Genomic DNA, 16,170 nt, shown 5'->3' on the forward strand with positions numbered 1-16,170 from the left:
TATAAGAAATAGTCCCTTTCTTTTTGGTGTGTTTTTCCATTGAGAAGTAAGATTAATTTCTTTGCAGGAGTGTTAATCCACAAAGTAAACTTTTGCTTTTTTTTTTTTCCTTCAGGGATATCCCAGAGAAGGAAGGAAATACCCTTTGCCACCACCCTCAGGAAGATACAGTTGGAATTAGGCTTTTGTAAAGCTTTCCCAGATCCTTTCATCATTCTACAGTTTTATGCTATTTGTGGAAAGATTTCTTTCTCAAGTAGTAGTTTTTAATAAAACTACAGTACTTTGTGTATTTCTTTTAACTGTATATTTCTACTGATCCGATCTCACTGTTTTATGTTGCTTTCCAAAGATGTGTGTTGCATAATACAGTGGATCTGAATTTATTATTGCTTGTAAAACACATTTGATGGAATAGGAATACTGGTTTTTCATTATGGTTAAAAATCAAACCAGCTGTGGATTTCAAAACACAGTGTATTCTAGATCATCTAAGATCCATGCTGATTTTTAATGCACAAGAATTAAGTATGAACTCTTGAGCTGGAACCCTCAGCTAACTAGAGTGTATATTGTTCAGTATTTCTTTGGGAACATTTCATTGATGTACTTGTCATATGGAAATTTCTGGACTTTAGTAAAAAACAATGCAAAACTTAGAACTCTGGTCTCTTTTGTTGTTTTTCTTTTACAGTATTTAAACTTTGAAAATCTTGGCAAGTGTATGGTTGTTTTTTTTTTTTTTTTTACCACTATATCAGAATTTTCTACAATTAGATGTCAAAAGAAAATCAATGAAGAAGTAGATTTTAAGAGGATATGGTCAGAAAGACAACCCATCCGACTCACGTATGCCTTTCCACTACTAATTTGGCAAGTTATAAAATCTTCATGAGATTATCTACATTTTACAAATTTCATGCATATTTGTGCTGTAGTTTTAAAGATTTGTTTTAAATCTTGGGGAATTCTCAAAGTTTGAGAAAAATCTTTGAGAAAAGTTCAGGGGGTGGTGATGAGAGAGAGGTGAGGAAGACTGTGGTATAAACAAACTTCTAGTTAAAAAATAAATGAGTCATAGGATGAAATTTACAGCATGGAGAACATAATATTATTTTTGTATGGTGACAGATGGTAACTAGATTTATTGTGGTGATCATTTTGTAATGTATAGAAATCTGGAATCAGTCTATGCCCCTGGAACTAATGCAGTGTTGTAGGTCAGTTATACTTTAATTGAAAAAAAAAAAAACCACAATGGAAGAACAGAAAGAAGAAAACTTGAAAAGTTTTGGACTTCCCTTAGTGGTCCAGTGATTAAGAATCTGCCAGCCAGTGCAATTCCCAGTCCAAGAAGATTCCACATGCCATGGGGCAACTACGCCCCAGCACTGCAACTACTGAAGGCCACTTGCCCTAGAGCCTGTGCTCAACAACAAGGAAAACCCGCACACCACAACTGGAGAAACCCAGAGCGCAGCAATGAAGATCCAGTGCAGCCAGAGATGAATAAATAAAGGATTTAAAAAAGAAAACCTGAAAAGTTTAATTCCTAGCTAAATTGCCTATGCTCCTTGGTATATTTTTGCATTATTTCACAATAGATTCCAATTTGTACTCATTTTTTCCTTGCTAGTAAGTACACTCATTCCTTAAATGTATGCTTACAGGTCACACACAAGCACTTCCATATGTGTTTTTCGCTTTCCACAACAGATTTAGACACATGTATGAAGATTTGTCCCCTTTTCCATTCTAGCCTCAGATTGTAAAATCAGATTTCTGTCTTTCTGACTTTTGACATTTTTGCTTTAATATTCAACAAAGGCAACTTGTTAATCTTAAATCTCTTCAGGAAAAATCCCACCTTAACCTTGGATAGGAAGGTATTTTGAAGCTATTGAGTTCATTGCTGATGATGGGTGAATAGAGCAGAGTTCTTTATTGTTGAAATAAAGAGTCTCTGCTGGGAATTAACCATTATATATTACCATCACAATAGAATGAAGGAATGATGCTGTTTATCTGCTGAGTATTAAAAATGTGTAACACCTGAATCAAGTATTGCATATGCAGAAGGAGCCCATGTACACGTCTTAGGGTATACAGCTTCAGTAAGTACCCTATAGCCATGCTTCTACAGGACCTAGATTTCTCAGATCATTAATTTTGGTCTAGTTTTTTAAGTTTTCATGAGCATATCTAAAGTAATTTTGACTTGGTTTTTTGCACCATTGCACATAACTAATGAAAACATTAAGTTTGAAAATGTTTTTAAGTGTTTCAAAGACATCTATCTAAGCAAAAGCCTGATGGGAAAACTAAGCCCCTAGCTTTCCTATAGCAGGTGGTGAGCCCTTGCTTCCTTCTCTCTCCTTACTCTGACATCTCTTTACAACGTCCCCACGTTTGAATCTTTCAGAAAAAGTCCCCGTTATTTCAACAAAGGCTTTTTAGAACTTTCAGTGGCGCGTTTAAAGCTGTAACTAGCCCTCTCCACACTCCGGAGTAAAAGCCAAAGGATCGATTTTGTGTAGTTTACTCCACCTTACTATGCTTGAATAGGGCCAAGGTTTTCAAGGTCTCATGTTGAAGGTTTTTAAGCATTTAAGAACCTGGGGACAGCCCGACTTTATCGCGGCGCTGAGAGCCGGTGGTGAGCGTCTGTCTTCAGGGTAAGGTCGAGGGCAGCACACGGCCATCCGTCCATCCCGGAGCGCTGTCCGGCCGCGCGGTGTCGGGGAAGCAGGTGGGGAGGTGACCTGCAGGCTGACCCCGAGCCACAGCCGGGCGGGCGGCTCAGGGGGGCGCGCGTCGGCGGCATCATCACCTGGGTTCCTTGGGTCCCCGCATGGATGCGATCATCGGCCCTGGAAGGAGGCAGCGGAAAGGGTCTTCTCCGAGGCTGCTGTTTTTTTTCAGTTCTAAGCCTGAAGGTAAGTGAATTTCGCTTGGCTTGGAAATCAGAATGTAGTCGTTCTCCGACGTAACCTGGAAGCCGGGTTAGCAAGCGGCGCGGTCCCGGGCGTGGTCTGCATCCGGCTCGTCCAGCTCCGCGGCTGCCTGGAGCAGATTCGCTAGCCTTCGGCCCGCGAGTGCCAAAACTAATTTAACTAGCAAGCGGCCCATTCTCGGCGGATTTCTTCTCCACTCAGGGTGAGGTGAACATCTGCATTGCTAGTTATCTGATACCGCATGTATGGCACGAGGGCCAGAGGTAACAGGCTTTAATTAGTGTGTGTGAAATGGGAATGGAACCATTTACTACCGCAAAACAGTTTGCACAACTTAAACTTAGGTAACATTTGTGATTCAACGTTTATTAGAAATCACCGAAGCAACTACTGAAAGAGGTTACATGGAAATTTAGAAACTGAAAAGGCATTTCATTCCAACATTCTAAAGCAAAAACAAAGGAAACCAAAACACCTCTCTCAGAAGCTTCCAAATCTCCGTGCTCAAAAAATAATGACATAAAAGTGATCCTAAAATCACAAAGTGATCTCAATACTTACTGGAGTGACTCCTGACTTCGTCTTCTTTGAATCTTCTCCAGATGCTCACCCATTTTCACTAGCAGCAAAAGTCTACTTATTTAATTCATTTTTAATAAAATGTATCCTAGTGCCCTGTTTCATTGGATTTGAGCATGGCAAGTAGCAGTATTTTTAAAAACTGGACTTGAGTAATTAACATACAGAGTTTTATCCACATATTAATGTTAACATTAAAGAGTTGGGCGGTATCATTCATATTCTCAACTACATCTGAAACTTTTATCACCATTACACTGTGCATTATCTTATGCACAAATTCATATCTTAAAATCCAGTCATGGGTCTTTATGTGATTATAGTTCACATATTTAAGTCTTTCTAAAAGTCATCATTGCGAAATGCAGCTAACAAAGCAAGTCTTTGGAAGGTGCTTGCATTTAGTGAACAGGATTGTGTCTCTGATTTGCCTTAAATTGAAAGTAAACAGTCAATAGCAGAATGGAGTTTGGACACAACATCTGTGTTGATAAAAGTCTGATTGACTTACTTGTTTTGACTGTTAGGTTTTAGTTCTAAGCAAAGCCTCAAACAGAAGACAACTGGGTTACACCCCCCTCTTCCATGTACAAAACACCCTTCCTGTATCTTTCAACATTGGGCGTGCGCGCGCGCGCGCGCACACACACACACACACACACACACACACACACACACTACTTCAATTTACATCCCAACACAGATTTCAGAAAAGTACCTGCAATCTCCGCCGTTCCTCTCTGCAACTTGGATTCTGGATTTTGGTTTCTGTGCCTCAACTGGGAAAAAATAGGTTAGAGTGTTGTAAAACCCCAAAAACCTTTAGGAAACTGTGACATCCTCAGTTAGCATTTCTCAAACTGAGTTTTGCTGTGGCCTCTGCTAAACTTTGGAGGGGCTTTGTTCCCACTTAAACCCTGCGCCAACCTCTCTCTTGGTTGTGAAGACACTTATCCTCCTCTTCAGTTAATGAGTTTCACCTAGTCTGGCTGTTTGTGTTTTTATAAAAGATCTGCAAAGCACTAATTGCAAAAGAAGCAAAAAAAGCTTTTGTTTCACATTAATCAGAATGTGGAATTCTACAGTATAAACATTTTCTATTTTAATGTTTCAAAAGCAAACCTTATCCTAATTTCTGGATGTGCACACATAAACTCAGTACATTTCTGGGTGCAGAATGTTAAGCTCTCTGCGGCAATTACCTCTGGCTTGAGTCCCTTACTATTTAAAGGAACGCTGAAAGGAGAAAGATATGCCTGTACCAAATACACTTTCAGAAAATATTGTATAAAGAAGGCTGTTTCTTCTTAATGGTCTTTTTGATTGATAGTTCACTTAGTCTAAGGGATTTTTTTGTTCCAGAAATTATCAAGGGAAAAACTGTGCATGAAGATTTATTTTCTTTAAATATGCTACTCGGAACCCTTACTCCATAAGCTACTGGTTTTGTTAAGTATTGGGCTGTAAAAAAAAAAAAAAAATTACAAACCATGTGAACTTTTGTAACATGTTTTCTAGAAGTAGAATTTCAGAAATTGAAGGAATCAATATAAAGAAGCATTTTTAAACCTGGCACATCGGTAATAGTTATGCTAGCCTGGCTAGCATTTTGAAAATCAATTTTATTAGTATGCAAAAACTCAAACTGGGAGAATTTTCTGAAAGTGTACTGCATCATTTTCATATTTTTTCTGCTCAAATTTTATGTAAAATGTGTTAAAAATCAGTTGTCAGTTTACAAAAATGCATTCACAGACCCTTGATAAAGATTGATTCACTTGCTTCTGTAGTGTTTTTTTTCTCTTTGTGAAAGGAACTGGAGTTTTTAATTATTATTACTGTTTACTGTAGAAAATATAGAGAAAGTGCAACTTTTAAAAACACTTTGCACAGTTCAGAAAAATACCCAAGCAATGAAATGAAATAAAATGTTTCACTTCAAACTATAATTCTAAAATTTCAAAAATGTAGAAGAGGTTTAGGGTCTCTGGGAAATGTTTTGGTCATTTGTAAAACATGCATTATCCATGTTATGTCTTTAATTTTTCTTCATTTTATGAACTCACTTTCTCCAGCCTTCTTTTAGCATTTTTAATCTACTACCAGTTCTTTAAATCATGAATAAACTGAGCTGTGTTGTCACATCATGCCAACTAGTATAAAAAAAAAAAGCCTATACAACGTAGTGAAAAAGAAATGATCATTTGACATTTACCAAAAAAAAGTTCTTGAATTCTTTTAAGTTATATTTAAATATCCTTTTGAAACATAGGAAATATAAATCAGCATATTAAAGAGTACATTATTTGTACAAGAAAACACCAACAAAATCGGTGTGTAACCCCTATTAACTTCTAAATATGAGAAAATAATATTTTACTGATTCTTTACACACTGATTACCATTCAATAAGTCACCTTATTTTCTTCCTTGACATGCTTTGAAAAATAGATTAATTGATGTCTGTCTTAGCAATTTTGCTTACTTGTTCTAGTGTTTTATCAAGGTACTTTAATTCAGATAATCAAATACCTTAGAAAGAGTAAATAACATGTCTGTAGAATAGGGTATAATTTATTTTGTCCGTTGATTTTGGGAGACCAGTTTCCATATAAAAAGTAGCTTACAATCCTTTCTTTTGATGAGCTGCATCTTAGGAGGAAAAGCCTCTTTTAGGATAATATACAAACACTCATTGCCAAATCATGATCAAAACATTTAAAAACAGCATTAAGTTTAAAAAGCTATATCAATTCGTATAAGCAATATTTTGATTACGTTTATTCCATTTCTCTAAATGGCAATAACTCCTCTGCAGTAATGTTGCTATGTGCATGATCCATCTTGAGCTACAATTCAATTTACTTTCCATCAAACATTAATGAAATTGCACTTAAGCGGGGGCGGGGGGAGCGGTGAGGGGGGGGTTTCGAAAATTAATCTCCCAAGGTAAGTTCCACTTCAAGAAGAAAACCTTGTTAAAGCTGGGTTGACTTTTAGAGCTACAAACACCACCTAAGTCTCCAACGTTTAAAACTCCGAGAGCTTTGGTTAGGAACGTGGTGGTGGATGTGGACTCGGCCGGCTTTTTACACAATTTAGGAACCTCCGGAAGGAGGAAATCACCTCAAAGCCTCCTGGCCGGCGCGATCTCAGGATTCGATCCTGGGGCTTGTCGCGTCCCCACCCGCAGCGGAGGCCCGGCGCCCGCCCCTCTCCGCGATCCGTCCGTTCTCTCGCAAGCAGCTGCCCCGCCGTCGGCGCGAGCAGACCCTCGGGCGGCGGCGGGACCCCCGGCCAGCCGCGCCGTCACCACGTCCGGCCGTAGAGCAGGTTGGCGCCCAGCGCGCTGCCGCCGTAGTCCCCCGCCGCCGCCGCGTCCAGCCCCGCCAGGCCTGCCCCCGCCCCGTGCAGAGCAGGCGGGCTGGGCGACAGCTCCTCCAGCTCCGGCGTCGGCGCGGGGGGCTGCGGGCCGGCCTGGGGCGTCGGCGTGGCCGCGCCGTTCTGGCAGGGCTTGCCGTCCTTGACCAGCACGGGCACGGCCACGCGGCGCGGCGACGGAGGCGGCGGCGGGCCCAGGACGGCCTCCTGCTGCAGCTGCTGCGCCGCTTTGTCCTTGGCCTGGCGCTTCATCTTGTAGCGGTGGTTCTGGAACCAGATCTTCACCTGAGTGGGCGTCAGGTGGATCATGCTGGCCAGATGCTCGCGCTCGGGCGCCGACAGGTACTTCTGCTGCTTGAAGCGCCGCTCCAGCTCGTACACCTGCGCCTGCGAGAACAGCACGCGGCGCTTCCTCCGCGGCGCCGCTGCAGCGTGCAGGGGCGCCAGCGACTTGGCCGCGTCCGCGATGCCCGTCAGCGACCCCATGCCGGCTACGTTCACGCCCGCCGACGGCCCCATGAACCTGGAGACTGGGGAGGGGCCCAAGGGGAAGACCAGTCAGCAGCCGCCGCCCCGCTCTCTTCACACCGCGGCGGCCGCGACGCCGGCGGGGCCGGTTGGGTCCCAGGACGCCCCGCGCGCTCAGTGTTTCAGGGCCCCAGGGTCCCAGGACGCCCCGCGCGCTCAGTGTCTCAGGGCCCCAGGACGCCCCGCGCACCCTCGGCCGGATTCCCAAGCGCTCCCCGCGCCCCGGGCTGCGGCGGGGAACGCCCGCGCCGTCCTCGGCCCTCAGTCCCGCGCTCCTCGCCCCGCTCACTTGACGAGTAGCGCGGGTCCGGGTTGGCGCCGTACCAGCCGGTGGCCGCGGCGGCCGCGCCGCCCCGCACGCCGTCTGTGTAGGCGGGCAGCTCGCCCACGTTGCCCAGGCCGCCGTTGCAGTAGCCGCCCACGGCGCCGTGCGGGAACTGCGAGACGCCGGGCGGCATGTGGTAGGTGGCGGCCGCCGCCGCTGCCGCCGCCGCCGCTGCCGCCGCCGCCGCGTTGTGGCCCGCCATGGCGTGCGGGGGCTGCATGCCCGCCGCGGCCGCCGCCTGCGAGGAGGGCCCGGGCGGCGGCGCGCGGTAGGCGGCCCCCAGGGGTGCCCCCAGGCCGGGCGGCGTGCCGTCCATGGCGCCGCCGAACTTCTTGTAGGTCTCCTCGATGGGGCTCAGGATGTCGGACACGGAGAAGGGCGTCGTGTGCTTGGGGCTCAACGACATGGCTCGGCGGGCGGCCAGGTAGGGGGGCCCGGGGCGCGCGCGGGTCGCCGCCACCTCGGCCGCGGCGGCTGCGCCTGTGACCAGGAGTCGGCGGCGCGGCGAGCCCCCCGAGCTGCGGGATCTGGGGTTTATTTTAGTCCGGCGCCGGGTTTACGACAGACTCGGGGGGCGGAGCAACATCCCAAACGAGCAAACAATGGTCCTTGACATCTTTTTTCCCTCGCCAACACCCCCACTCCACCCCCACTCCCCATAGAGGAGGCAAAAAGGTAAAGGGGGCAGTTGGATGTTTCTTGAAAGGATCACTCCCTTCGCTTTCTCCATCCTTCCTGCTTCCATCCAGACTTCCTGTTACCCTAGCCCTGGAGCATCAGAAACAGGAACTCTGAGGCTGGCGTCGAGGCTGGATGTGAAGGACTCCGCGCCTCTGCCCATCAGACCCCAGTTTCCTAAAGTGATTTAGTAGCAAAGTCCAGTGTATTTGGAGTTGGGGGGGAGGTGGACAGAATGGTGCTAAGTTGAGAGCGGATGGCGGTTTCGCCTAGTCCTCTCCAGCTATCAGCCTCTCACTTGCTCCATCATCTAAAGTGTTAAAAAAAAAAAAAAAGAAAAAAAGCTCTTGGGTCCCACCGTAAGAGCGCATAAAGAGATGAGGTACAATGACCGTCCTCTCCCTTTGTAGGGTTTCTAATTTATGCGTCTTTAGACTCTCAAGCATCATTTTGTGGGCAACCAACCGGGCACTTTCAAATTAGCTCAAAGTATCCAAATCCAAAGAAGAGAAAACACACAGAGACACAAATACACGGATGCTAATTTGTAAGTATTCTGTTTCTGCTCTGTGGGGATAGAGGTTAGATAAGGGAAAGAGGTTAGGTTTTTATGTGTTCTAATGTTTCCTGTTCAGCTCGCACCTGTAAAGTTCTGTACAGGTTTCTTTCCCTTTTGTTTTCCTCCCGCACCCCACCTCCCCCGAGTGAAAATATCCAACTTGGGGTTTACTGGCCTATCACTACAGTAATCAAAAACAAAACAAAACAAAACCCAAAGTCCAAAATTTCTAGCTATTCGAAATGGGCCTTTTTACTGTTCAAAAAATATAATCTGCTTAAAAATGTGAAATGGATACAGAAATCAGGTGAGAGTGGTACTTTCGCTTGAAAGATACTCAACTGTAGATAAATGATTAAAAAAAAAAAACATTTGTCAGCTTTTGATTTGTAAATTTACCTGCATAGCATAGAAGAACTTAGACATTGTGAACTTTTCTATGAATGCTGAACATGACAAAGAATATGACAAAGTCTGTGAAGCATATTGACTAAAAATTGAAAAGTCCTTCACTTAAAACACCCAGGGAAACGAAGATGCAGTTTTTAAGGTTTCCTGGAGACTGGGGCAGGAGAAAGAAAAACAGGGAGAATGCTTTCTTAAGCAAGATTTTATTGTTTAAAACAGAAGAAGAACAGGATGTAAGAAGACAATTCCAGTTTAACCTATTAGAACATAAAATCTAATATACACATCTTGAAGGTAAGAACAGTTACCTATTCCTTGTTTGGTTTCAGCACTTTGATTGGAATGTTTTCCATGGGTTTGCTTTTATTGTTTTAATCATTGTTTTGTTCATTTCAGTGAGTTTTGCAAAGAATCTATGGGTGGGGGGATGGGGGAGAAGGGACCCATATTTACCTATGAGAAAAAAGTGTCAACCGGGCAAGTGTGTAGAGTATTAGTATTTTAAAATACTGAAAGAACAAAAGACAAGGTACCATGATTATTTGCAGATGTCAGTTATTAGCAATATTAGTATTGGTACAATTTTAACACCATGCCACTTTTACAGGTCTTTCCTGTGCTTGAAACATTTGGGCTGGGTCTTCATCCTTACCTGCAGTTGAATTGCTTACTTAATTTTTTTTTAATTAATGAATTACAGAGAAGCATTTATGTATGTATTTAAGTAGTTGCTGGAATCTTGAAAACTGCACTTTGGTTTTTAAGTTTTGGTTTAATTCAAAATGTATTGTTTACTTGATCCAATTAAATAAAAAATAATAGTCTTTCATTTCAAACTTTCCTCAAAGATAACAGGGTAAGTAAAAATAGTTGTTTTAACATCCATGGACAGAAAAAGTCATTTGTGAACCATTATGTTTTACTTTTAAAGTTCAAACATGTTTCAAAAATGAAACCTATTATCATAGTCTTTGTATTGGTTAGTTATCCAAGCTGCAAAAGTACTTATCATTAGTTTTTTCCAGACAGTTATTATTTGCTCTGTTTTCAGGCTATACATTTCATCTCATGTAATATTTTTATAAACTTTAGCAGTTTGCTCGGATGGTTGAACTACAAGTTGTTGCTTATTTTGTTTTTCAACTGTAGTGGCTCCTGCTACAAGTTCAATGACATCTGGAAAGCTCACACCTTTGAATAAAGAAAGCACCTTATCGTGTCTGGAGGCTCTCTGCAGACTGTCACTTTCTGACTGCTTGGGAACTTGATACCCTAATTAGTACTCCTTTACTAGAGGTAAACAGTTATGGAAAATATCCACAATCTTCAACAGTTCTTCCTCTCAATTGTCTGGGTCTCGTTCCAGAAATTGCATATCTTCGTGCTGAAAACACTGGAAGTGTGCAGATGATTCTGAAAACATGTATTCTGGAGGATGTGTATATACAGATGCAAATTAGAATAATCCAATTGATACTCCATTAAAGGTTTTTATCAAATTCATTTCATCATATTATTGTCTGCCTAAATTATGTATGGAAATTAATACTCAGTAGATTGTTAAATACTGTTGACCAAACTGGATTTCACAGGAAATATATTTCTGAGAAATGTTTTCCTGTTGGTTTTTTTCTTATCTTAAAAACAATGCTGGCACTCAGCAAAAAACAACAACAACAAATACTACCAAAGAGAACACGGTGAAAAGAGATGGCCCTGCCTCCCCATCCTCCAGCCTTCTTCTTTCCCCTCAGAGGCACGGTTACCTGATTCTTCTGGGTGAGTCTATACATCTTGAAACATGCTGCCATTTTACACACGGGAGGTGGCATGTGGTTTGATACCTTAGTTTTTTCACAGCTTAGGTTTTTGTACGTTTGTATACCACACCACTGAAAACTTAATAATTGGGACTGTGGCAGACATAGAAAAATTACCTAAACAAAAAGATTTAATAGAATCTCTTGGCTTTCTGACAAAAATGTGGTATTCATTGAAAATTTCTCATGTATTAGTTAACCTTAGGGCCACAATTATTTGGCAAAACAGTCCTGAGGTAGGAGCCTTACCCAAATAGGGGATTTGCTGTTGTCAAACAGAAGCTCAGAGAAAGAGGCCTGAGAGACCTTGCAAAACCAGTCAGTTACTTAAAGGGCAATGTTGTTTTTCTAAGGTAGCAAGTAGATATCTAATGTGTCCTGAATTTACTTATATGGGAAAATAATGTTTGAAAATACAACTTTCTGCTTAATATTCAAGATCCATGCCTTTTAGAAATGAGACACTTGCCACATTTGTGACTAGTTTAAAATAGTTGTTAATAAAATTCTTACTCTTTGGAAGTGCCTTTAAAATATCGCCTTTGCAGTAGGGAAGGAACAAAAAGAATATGTCAGGATACTAATATTTTGTAGCAAAATTGAGATTATAAAGAGGAAACAAAATTGCTATAGATATGAAACACAAAGTTTTAAAAATTGTAAATGTTTATGAATTTCACCAATTTCTGAAATTTGATCTCTTTTTATTCCTCCTAAAAGACTCTTTGTTTTAGATGTTCATTTCAATTATTATGAGTCTCTTGTGTTAATTTTACCCTTTGTTATTAACAGAATGACTCTGTTATTTCTACCCCACCCTCAACCCTCGTGCTTCCCCACCAGGGTTCCTTGTCTTAACCCTCCGTTCTGCTCTCCCTGATGCCCTGAAATGCAGCTAGGGCCCAGGGCTGAGACTCTCCTTGGGAGGACAAAAAGAAGAAGTTAGAGAACTTGAACCACCTCCCCCCACACCTCATTCTTTCATAATTTCTTCACAAATGCAAATTTCTTGCAGTTTAACTCCTCTATTAAAAAAAAATTTGAGTCAGTGTTGCCTGATCATCAGATTTTTAGATTGAAAATATTTTTCTGATCAATGAATATATTTTAAATTGAAGTGGTTATTAGTACAATGTGAGAAAGAGTAGTAGGTGTTAAAGATGTGATTGTTGTTAGAATCCTAATAATGAGACCAATTAAATGATTCCTAAAAAACACACACACACACAAAAACGAAGTCTTCCCTTTTAGTGTCAAATTGTAATACTAACTTTTACAGTCTAGGTAGAGAATAAGGTTATGCTACATCAGAGGTGTAAAAATATTAGTCAGTTTTCAAAAATATGAAAATTGACCACTAGGGCACAATTCTCCTACCCTAGGATTACAAGCTTTGGCTAGAAATTTAAATTTTTCTGTGTTTTAAAAATTATTTTTAGAGTAAGTATTAAATACATGATATGGGAAACAAGGGCAGGCAATATGGAATTATATTCCTTATTGCGGCAACAAGTTTACTTGTATATTTTGCTTACACAGAATGTTTAAACTTTAAAATAGCATTTTTATTGAACATTATCTGACATTTTTACATGTCTTGGAATGTAATTGAATTGTTCTTTAATAGGAAGAAAGAATTATTTGAATTTTAAGCAAAATTGTATTTCTATTTATTATTTTATGTGAGAAGCTAGTCTAAGTTTGCACTATATCTCTACACATAACCTGAGGGATTACATACAACTTTTTAAAAAATACAATTTTATAACTTTTATTCTCATGTGCACTTAATTTTTCCAAATCTAAGAGGTTCATTGAATTTACTGTAAAGTCTCTTTCTGTCCTACAAGTCCCATTAAAGATGTATCTTTTAATGTTTACAAATTAATTTGTGATTATCAAGGAACGTATTTGTCTTTCCACCTGAGTCAGGTACTGGGGTTATTTCTTATTGTCACTTACTTGAAAAAGAAACTTCAGTTTGGGGTATTTTGATAAACTATGTGTCACATTTATTAACAAAGTTTTACTGTGTATATTTTTTGGGCATGAATTGAATTTGAGCAAACTCTGGTAGATAGTGAAGGACAGGGAAGCCTGGCGGTCTGCAGTTCAAGGGGTTGTAAAGAGTCGGACAGGACTGAGCGACTAAACAACAAGATGTATATTTTAAAAGAAAAACAACTATGACAGTAATATAATTAGAAAATGTTGCCCAATTTTGTTGTGTTTGTTCTGTGTACTACAAATGTTGTGGAGGTCTCTGCATTCTAGGTTGAGAATTGTACTTGATGCAATAGTCTGGTGTTCATGTCATAAATCAAAATCAGTTTTTGGACATTTTAAGCAATTTAGTTTCTGGTTCAATAATTTACAAAGCTTGATATGAAATACTCTTTATTAATGTGCTTTATATAGACACTGAGTGGCATGAAGAGAACTAATTGATGAAAGTTGCCTTGTAAGGTTTTCTTTAAAAAAATTTTTTTTTTAAATCTAGTAAAATGAGTCTTAAATTATAACAAACCTGTCAGATGAACTTGATAATTACTAAATATTGACTCAAAATACCCAGTTTGTAAAGTAAACTAACAGTGAGGTGACTCTTCAGTAAAACTAGTGTTTATTAAGTATTTGAAAATTAGTCCTAAATTTGATCTTGTAACTGTGTAGGGAATTACAGAGGTAATACTGGAAACAAGTATCATGAGACAAGAGCTGTTGGAATTTGGCCAAAAACGCCACATAAGAATTACTTGAGAAAATCAATACAGCCTGAATGAAAGCAACATTGGTATACAACAAGTCTTTAAAAATAAGTAATTCTCTCACGGAGTAAATCATCTCTTCCAAAATAAAAAGCATATGTGTACATGCAAAATAGTTTAAAAAGCTAACAAAACTATCTTAACTATAGGAAAATGGCAAATTTTAGTGAGTAAAAGATTGTTTTTAATTACAAAGTAAAAGAAATTTAGAATTTTTAATTGTTCACTTTTTAATGGGATAAATAAATGTTGATCTGTGAAGCGTAGTTTATGCTTGAATGTTGTGCATAAGTCATTCTAGGAGTTAGATGATGGAAAATGTGGTCATTGTTTTGTGTTTTATGTACTTACCATTATAAACATATAAAATACTCTCAAAGATCTGAAAGAGAACTATTTCACATACGAAGTTTTAGTTTTCTGTAAATAGTCTGGTATGTATGAAGATTTCTTCTGGAGTTAATTCTCTTAAATGCAGTGTTTCTTTAGAATAATCTGTGGTAGTGCATATATGATTGAGCTGTCACTATGAACATAATTGATGACCGTCTGTCTGCCTGATGCAGCTCTTATGAACAATTTGCAGAGATTAAAAGGGTGATGGAAATGGTGCTTTAGGAATTGCTTTCTAAAGACACCAGAGGATCGAAAAGAAACCTGGGGTTTCCAGTGCCCTCTGAAATCATTTTCACATAAAACCCAGATTTAGTAGGTATAAGTGTTGTTTAAGTGCTCAGCTCTTGAAAAAAAATATTTATGTGGCATAAAGAGATGATTTGGTCATGAATCTTAAATGATCAAATCAGAGTGTCTGTTCTATACCTGTTTCAAAAGGAGAAATGGAGAATCTTTTACCTATTCAGTATTCCATATGTACTTCCATTTAAGTACATAGGCAATAAAAGAATATAGATAAATACTCATGAAAGTAAGAAGCTAAGATGTGGCTGAAAGAAGCATCAACTCTATGGGTCATAAAGCCTATTGAGTTCCTATAGTTGAGCCTCAGTCTTGGTTGTAAGCTGAAAAGCCAGTTAAACTTTTTTGGGGGAGGGGGGGTGGTAGAGCAACCCCCCTCCTCTGATTCCTCAGGAAAAGAAGGACTTCCTAATACTGTGCTCTGAAAGAAATTCCTCATGGGGGCTTCACATAGGAAACACTGAATATAAAATTATTAATAGTTCTCTAGCAGATGGAGTTATTTCCTGAAGTTAGCTTGTTATAGTGGCTATTCGTCAACAATTTGAGACCTCAACACCAGCTCAACTAAGGTAACTCCAAGGTGTGGGTGCAAAGTAAGCAGCCTGGTCTAGATGTGTAACCTTCTGATGGCCAAGGAATAAACTCCACACCTTTCAAAGAAGACCTCATAAAAACCACAACATTGTTATGCTTTCCCTACTACAAAGTTCTTATACTGAGGCTATGACCCTCTTAACTTGCAGGTATCAGTCCAGTTCAATACTTTGATGCCACATTGTAAGTTTGGTTTCCTCCCATAAAGCCCTCTAAATATAAGAAGGTATTATATTAATCGTATTATCATACTGTGTCTCTCCTTTTCACAGAAAAATTCCCCAGAACAAAAACATCTATAATGAACATACACAGTTATTACCCAAGAATTTATCAAGTGATTACTATTTATCAAGTGATTATCAAGAGTGCCCTGAGTGCTTTAGAAAATTGGAAATGGAACCTGTCTGGTACCAGAAAGGGGAAACTTATTTTTGTCATCCTTATCCTGATCTTGAAATGGTTCAGTTCAGTTCAGACAGACAGTCGTGTCTGACTATTTGCGACCCCATGAACCGCAGCATGCCAGGCCTCCCTGTCCATCACCAACTCCCGGAGTTTACTCAAACCCATGTCCATTGTGTCGGTGATGCCATCCAACCATCTCGTCCTCTGTCATCCCCTTCTCCTCCTGCCTTCAATCTTTCCCAGAATCAGGGTCTTTTCAAATGAGTCAGCTCTTCACATCTGGTGGCCAAAATACTGAGGTTTCAGCTTCAACATCAGTCCTTCCAATGAACATTCAGGACTGATCTCCTTTCAGATGGACTGGTTGAACCTCCTTGCAGTCCAAGGGACTCTCAAGAATCTTCTCGAACACAAGTTCAAAAGCATCAGTTCTTCAGCACTCAGCTTTCTTTACAGTCCAGCTCAC

The 16,170-nt window shown here is 40.6% G+C and overlaps 2 protein-coding genes across 6 annotated transcripts in view; one reads left to right on the forward strand and one right to left on the reverse strand.

The window, feature by feature from the left end:
* The window catches only part of XRN2 (5'-3' exoribonuclease 2), a 62,618-nt gene extending 61,956 nt beyond the window's left edge, over positions 1–662 (forward strand). For all 5 annotated transcript variants that reach the window (XM_019973259.2, XM_070801056.1, XM_070801057.1 and 2 more), the window contains one exon: positions 116–662. In XM_019973259.2, the coding sequence (XP_019828818.2) occupies positions 116–181 (66 nt within the window). In that variant the 3' untranslated portion in view covers positions 182–662. The remainder of the gene's footprint in view (positions 1–115) is intronic.
* A 5,425-nt stretch (positions 663–6,087) lies between these two features.
* On the reverse strand, positions 6,088–8,386 carry NKX2-4 (NK2 homeobox 4). The gene is made up of 2 exons (XM_019972650.2): positions 7,732–8,386; positions 6,088–7,444 (listed from the first exon to the last, which is right to left on the reverse strand). The coding sequence occupies exons 1-2, from the start codon at positions 8,171–8,173 to the stop codon at positions 6,843–6,845; spliced, it is 1,044 nt and encodes a 347-aa protein (XP_019828209.2). The 5' UTR covers positions 8,174–8,386; the 3' UTR covers positions 6,088–6,842.
* Positions 8,387–16,170: the final 7,784 nt, after the last annotated feature.

The sequence above is a fragment of the Bos indicus genome, chromosome 13, assembly GCF_029378745.1.
Source record: "Bos indicus isolate NIAB-ARS_2022 breed Sahiwal x Tharparkar chromosome 13, NIAB-ARS_B.indTharparkar_mat_pri_1.0, whole genome shotgun sequence".
In the NCBI taxonomy this organism is placed as follows: domain Eukaryota; kingdom Metazoa; phylum Chordata; class Mammalia; order Artiodactyla; family Bovidae; genus Bos; species Bos indicus.